Source organism: Octodon degus, unplaced genomic scaffold (assembly GCF_000260255.1).
Source record: "Octodon degus isolate 3935 unplaced genomic scaffold, OctDeg1.0 scaffold00109, whole genome shotgun sequence".
NCBI lineage: Eukaryota > Metazoa > Chordata > Mammalia > Rodentia > Octodontidae > Octodon > Octodon degus.
Window position 1 is genome coordinate 494,487 of NW_004524685.1, and position 6,455 is coordinate 500,941.

The window sequence follows — 6,455 nt, forward strand, 5'->3', positions numbered from 1 at the left end:
CTGGCTAATGTTTCCAGAATTTTATTGAATAGGAGTGTAGACAGTGGACATCCTTGTCTTCTTCTTGATTTTAAAGTGAAGGCTTTCAGTTCATACCACAGCGATATATGTGCACCTATGTTTATAGCAGCACAATTTGTCATAGCTAAATCCTGGGAACAACCCAGATGCCCCTCAACTGAGGAATGGATAAAGAAGATGTGGAATTTTTACCCACTGAAGAATTATTCAGCTATAAAACAGGATAAATTTGAATCTTTGTCTGTAAATGGATGCAACAAGTGAACATACTCTTAAGTGTAATAAAATAAACCTGCATGTGCAAACATCGTATTGTGAGAACCTGAAAGAGAAAAATGAAATCTGAAAGGTGCAATAGATGCTGCGAAAAGTGAAGGAACTTAATCAAAAAGAAAGAGTTACTGAGTTTAGGAGGGCAGGAGAGGGAGCAGGGGAAAGAAATTTAGCTACATATGAAAGCAGGGTGCTTTGGACAACTGTACTGTGCATTTCTGCTGGTCTTATGGAAAGAAGTAGTTAATGCTTTAGTTTGTTTCATTTCCTTTTTTCAATTGTTTGTACTTTTTTCTCTTTTTTATTCATTTTAATGAGAAAAAAAGATAAAATAGCAATGAAACCGTTTCAAAACAGTAAGATGGTTGCAATAATTAACACATTGCATAATGTTGTCTTCCTAGTAGTTATTCAGAGGACAAGATGCAGACATGATATCTTGTCTAAGCAATATTAGTACAAACTTTTATTCTAAATGAATTAAGAGAAAGTAGCTGTATATCTATCCTAACTCTCTTGTGTATACACTTTTTTCTTCTTTTTTTTCACAACAAAACAGTCTTTTATTTACACTTTTGTGAAGTTAGTATCCCATAACACTAAGTTACCTAGCAACTGATAGCTAACCTTAACCAGTCTCTTCTTAATTTCTTATACTTTTTTCTTTTTCCAATTTTACATGCATAGATCTGGTAATATGAATAACTAGTTGGAAGATAACATTACGTATTACAACAAATACTGTGAAACTCATATTTGTTAAGTGAAATTCTGTATCACTTGTAATTTTTCTGTTTTAATTCTAATTTGTACTCTCTTTACATAATAAAAAGAAAAGGAAACCTGTAAAAGGATTATAGACACAGCTGAAGCCTTTTGTGTTTCATTCTATGTTCTTGCTATTACAATTCCTTCCCAAAAGTTGTTGTTGGTCTGAATTTGACATTTATGGCTCCTGTGTATGTACTTGTAATTTTTTAATAAATGTGTTCAAATCAATGTAACTAAAAAATAAAAATAAAAATAAAGTATCTCACACCTTAGATCCATCCACCTCCCAAAGGTCCCATGATGGCAGCTTGAAGCCTTGGACAGAAATCTAGATGTAAGCCCTACCAATACTCTGCCATGAACACCCTTTTGAATTGGGTGGAGTGCCTCCCAATGTTTTCCTGATGGCATCCGGCACAGCTAAAACTGGTTGTCATTTTGGAAACTTTCTCAAATATTAACAGCCCATAGGAATATAGCCAAGTTTTCAATCACAAAATTATAAAATGGAAGAGGGGGAAAAGGGAGAGAAAGACAACATGCTCTCCCATCCCCATTAAATTTCAGTTTCTAAATTTGTGCCTCTCACACCCCTTGTTTTAAAAGAAACTAGCATCTCCAACCTGCCCCCTGCAAAAAAACAAAAAAACAAAAAACAAAAAAACCAAAGGTGATCGTTGGTATTTACATTTTATCACCAAGAGAAGGAAGAAGCAATGACCGAATCTGTGTCCTGAGCACCGTGGAAAGCCCCGAGTACCCTCTCTTCTCCAATCCCTACGTTATCAGGGGTAGCTTATCATTCTGAAGTTAGCTTGATCAATGAATGATTCTGGTGACCTTGTATAGTATGTCATGCTCTGCCAAGCTTTCCATACCTAGCTTTCAGCCAAATTTGTAAAGGCGAACGGCGCAGGTGGTGGGGAACCCCATGAGGGCACGACCCCATTTCAGCGCCTCAGCACACATTCCCTCTCAAGGTTACGTTTCATCCCCTGCCAACTCTATCAGGGTATGCAAGGCAGGTACCATTACCCCTTACGATGAGCTAGAGGATGTGCCTAAGAAGACAGCACATTAGATGATGGCAGAGCATGAAATTACACCTGTCCTGGAGACCTAATCCCCTCATCTCCCTCCCTTCCCTCCCTTTCTCTTCCAATTCCTTAGCAAGAACTAATCATGAGTCCAAGGAATAAAACAAACGATCCGTGGGGGGGGGGGGGATTTGTGTTTAGGGACGTGGGTTTGGTCCTTCCCGAAAGTCAAGATATTCTTCACTTTTAACTGTCAGATTAAGAGTAGCCCTACTGTGGTCTCTTTGCAGAGTTCCTTTGTGACGTCTGTCAGCAGTTTCGTTGATTTGCGCAGCGGTACAGCAAATTGCGAAGACAAACTATGAAAACGCAAAGCACGTGGCGCCGGGGGCTCGCCTGTTCTTGGCCCGTCTCCCGACCCGTAGCCGCGCCTTGCTGGGACTGCGTGGGCGACCCGCCTATAAAAGCCTGTCTGCAAGCGTCTCGCCGCCACAGTCGCTTCCTGTTTTCCGCGCAGCTGTCGGGACTGCAGTGGCCGCGAAGATGGCGTCTACCAGCCGGTTAGTGAGTCGGGCCGATCCGGGCTGGCTGAGCGGCGGGCGCCGGGAGTTCCTCGACCTTTTGGCGGGCGGCTGCGTAGGCCACGGCGCCGCGAGGTCTGGGGGGAGGCGGCGGGACTGGATGGCCGGAGCCCGGAGCCCGCGGGCGGCAGCGCCCGCAGGGGCGTTCCGGGGTGCCGAGCCGCGGCGCCCCCGCCTCGGCGTCCGACGTCGTCTCCCGCGGCCTCTACCCCGGGTCTCTGCGACCTTGCTGCTTCATCCGAGGTCCGTGCAGCGCGAGGGTCCGCGATTCCGCCTTTCCGGAGAGGGGGAGCGGCTGTGCCCAGGTCCCAGTCTGTCTGACAGGTAGAAAGTTGGCGACGTCAGCAGTGGCGAGCCGGATGGGAGCTGATGGCCATCCCGGCCCCCGCGAGCTGGAAGCGCGTCGCATCCCCGAGATGATTAATGTCCCGCTGAAGGATTTTTTTTTTTTTTTTTTTTTTTTTTTTTTTTTTGGTGCCAATATCGTTGCCTGCTTGCACTTTGAAGAACATCGTGCCTGCAGAAAATTGTGTGTTGCGAAGTCTTTAGTATATTTTTAAACGTTGCATACTCATCCGTAGGAAAGTACGCAGTGTCTTCAAGGACCTCTGAATTCCATTTCTCACTACCACTACGAGGTAGATACTAGGGCTTTTGCATATGAATCGACAGGGGCAGGCCAATGCTGACTTTTCCACGGTTAGTGATGGTGAAGTGTGAGCTACTCTTCCAGTTACCACAACTGGCCTATAGTTAATTGAAAATGTTAAGAATAAAATTTAAGTTGTGCACCTTCTGGAGGGCAGCTCCTGCACGATGTTTCTCAGCCTGTTGTCTGAATTGATAAATTTCACCACTGAAAGGTTGTTTAGCAAGCCGAGAGTCCAGGTGCCCTCTGGTATCTGGCAAGGCTTACCATTTTATTGTTAAAAACAAAACAAAACAAAACAAAAAAAAAAAACACTAAGTGCAAAGCAGCTTTAGCTGATGTCTTGTTGGGAAATACAAAGCCAATGACACCCTTGTTTACTGGTTCTGATTCTGTGATTGAATGCTCCTTCAATCTGGGTGTGGTGTTCTGTGGTAAGGCTTCCTTGTATACAGATGGGAAGTTTCACCTCCTTAGTTACCTGACTATGACTTAAATGATCCCATAATACATCTGGGGGGGTGGATGTGATCATAGACACAGTTTTTGTACGTAATGGAACAAGAAACTTTGTTTTTAAAATGTTGCATTATTTAAAATAGTACGTGTAGTAGACTTATTTTTTTATCCCAAGAAAATCGGTTTCTGAACGTAACCTTTAAAATTGAGTTTGTGCCTATTTTGCAGATGGTTGTCAAGACCAATGGTGATAGATGTACTGTGTATCATTTGTTTCACTAGACACATAGCATCTCACTAGTATCATAGTAGACACTGCATAATAGCTATAAAATGAGGTTTAGCATTACCTGGCACTTTGGTGGCCTAAGTTGTTTTAATGTCATTGGTGGTGTTTCCTCCTTCCTCACTGTTTCTTTCTACTCCCTCCACCCGGTGTTCCTGATTTGTGGGTAATTTGATAAAAGTTTTTCCAAAATGAACTGCTTTACAATGATTTGATTTGATTTTGAATGGAGAATGTATACAAAAGCGAGAGTACAAAAGACTGCAATAAAAAGTGGTGTTTCTCCTTTCCTGGTTGCTATCTAATCCTCCCCAACGCAGCCAGACTTGACCAGGTTTTTCTTATTTTCCCAGTGATTGTGGTTTAGCAAACATGCATTTTTAGCCTTTTCCCCCCCAAGTAGCTTACTGTTTGCTGCTATGCACTTTCTTTTTTGTGTGTGTGGTGATAGAGCACACGTGGCCAGGGAGATAGCTTTCAGTTGTACAGTGAGCCCATACACATAGCTGCCACCTAAGTTTAAAAAAAAAAAAAATCAAATACCAGCTATGACAGTAGGAAAGTCTCCTTTGTGGCCCCTGTCATTACTCTCTCCACAAAAAACTGCATTTGACTTCAAACATCATAAATTTTGTTTTGCTCCTTTTAAAGTTTGAATAAGTGGCACATGTATTCTACAGTCTAGTTTTCAGGTCATTGTCTTGGGATTTATCCATATTACTGGCTACAACTAGTTCATACTTTTTTGGTGTTAGAATTCATATTTTACTCTAGCATGCCTTGGGTATGTTCCCATATCATTACGTTCTTAAGATTTTTCTATTTTTAATAGTGACAAAGTATTCTAATGAGTCCTTTGCACACTGTGTTCCATATTCTTTTTATAATTTTATTTTAGTAATATTTTCTTTTATTTCAATCTTATCAAAATTTATACCTACCGTTAATTTTATTAAACATTTTCCTAACAAGTTATTGTGGAATTCCTTAAATTTAAAGTAATCCCCACTTATTTTTCCAGGGAGAAGACCCAAGACATATTCTGGCTAACAGTGATATAAATTTGAAAGCTATGGATGACTTGATCCATTGTCCAATTCACCTTCTGAATTGATCATTAGTGTTCTGAGTTATATTTGCTAGCAAGAGAAATATAATCCTTCTATCTAAGAGGTTGATTTTGTCTGTAGGTGTATGGTTGATGGCCACAACATAATCACTTAGTGTGTTACATTAATTTTTTTATTATTTTGCTTAATTTTTGAGTCAGGGTCTCCTTATATAGTTCAGTCTGGCCTTAAACTCATTGTGTAACTCAGGCTGGCCTTGAATTCATAGTGATCCTTCTTCCTCAGCCTCTTGAGTAAGTGCTGGGATTACAGGTGTGCACCACCACACCTGGCTTACTCATTTTATTTTTAAATTATTTTTCATTTAATATATTTGGTACAGGGTCTCACTACACAGTTTGAACCCATAGTGAACCTCCTGTTTTCAGCCTCTTCAGTGCTGGGATTACAGACATGAACCATCATGCCTGGACTCGGTCGCTGGCTCAGTGCACCCCAGGCGCAGGGGTGGCACGGCGCTCGTTCAGCTTGCAGGACCAAGGATTGAACCCTGATCCCTGTGCTTGCCAAGGCAGGGGCTTAGTCCACTGAGCTCTCTCATCAGCCCACTTCATTTTTTTAAAAGGGCTGATTTTTAGTGGTGACATTTGTGATTATGAGATCATACCTCCCAGAAGTAATTATTAAATTTATATTACAGATAGTCTTTATTACTTTGGGGGTTTTGTTTGGTTTTGTTTCTGGTTTTTGATTGTAGTGGGGCTTGAACCTGTGCTAGCCGAGTGCTGTGCCACTGAGGTACAGCCCCATTCTATTCCTTTCCCTGAAAAGATATGTTGCATCTTTGTTGTGAGGAGATTTTTTTAAAAATCTTTTTTTTTTTTTTATTTAGTACGGATGCTCTTCCAAGAGTCACATGTCCAAACCATCCAGATGCAATTTTAGTGGAGGACTACAGAGCGGGTGATATGATCTGTCCTGAGTGTGGGCTGGTTGTAGGTAAGTAGCTGTTACAGCTGTAACTTAAATCGCTATTTAAGAAACTTTATATATTTTCCAAACTGTCTGATAGTACATTTTGATTTTCTACCCCTAGAAGTGGTTCATGTAAAACTAAACATTTAGAAGCAAAAATGAAAGTAAAAATCATCCAGATAAAACCATATTTTATTGTATAACCGGGGTATATTTAATTATATGGGTCAGAGCTGTTCAAAAAGAAAGGAAAAGGCCAGTAGTTACTTGCTGAGTCCTTAGTCTTTTTTTTTTTTTTTTTTTTTGCGGAACCGGGAATTGAACTCAGGCCCT

The 6,455-nt window shown here is 41.1% G+C and overlaps 1 protein-coding gene across 1 annotated transcript in view; it reads left to right on the forward strand.

Annotated features, from left to right (window-relative positions):
* The first annotated feature begins 2,556 nt into the window (after positions 1–2,556).
* Positions 2,557–6,455, forward strand: part of Gtf2b (general transcription factor IIB) — a 33,782-nt gene continuing 29,883 nt past the window's right edge. Inside the window, exons 1-2 of the mRNA XM_004639277.3 lie at positions 2,557–2,662; positions 6,040–6,146. Coding sequence (XP_004639334.1) covers positions 2,646–2,662; positions 6,040–6,146 — 124 coding nt within the window. The 5' untranslated portion in view covers positions 2,557–2,645. The remainder of the gene's footprint in view (positions 2,663–6,039; positions 6,147–6,455) is intronic.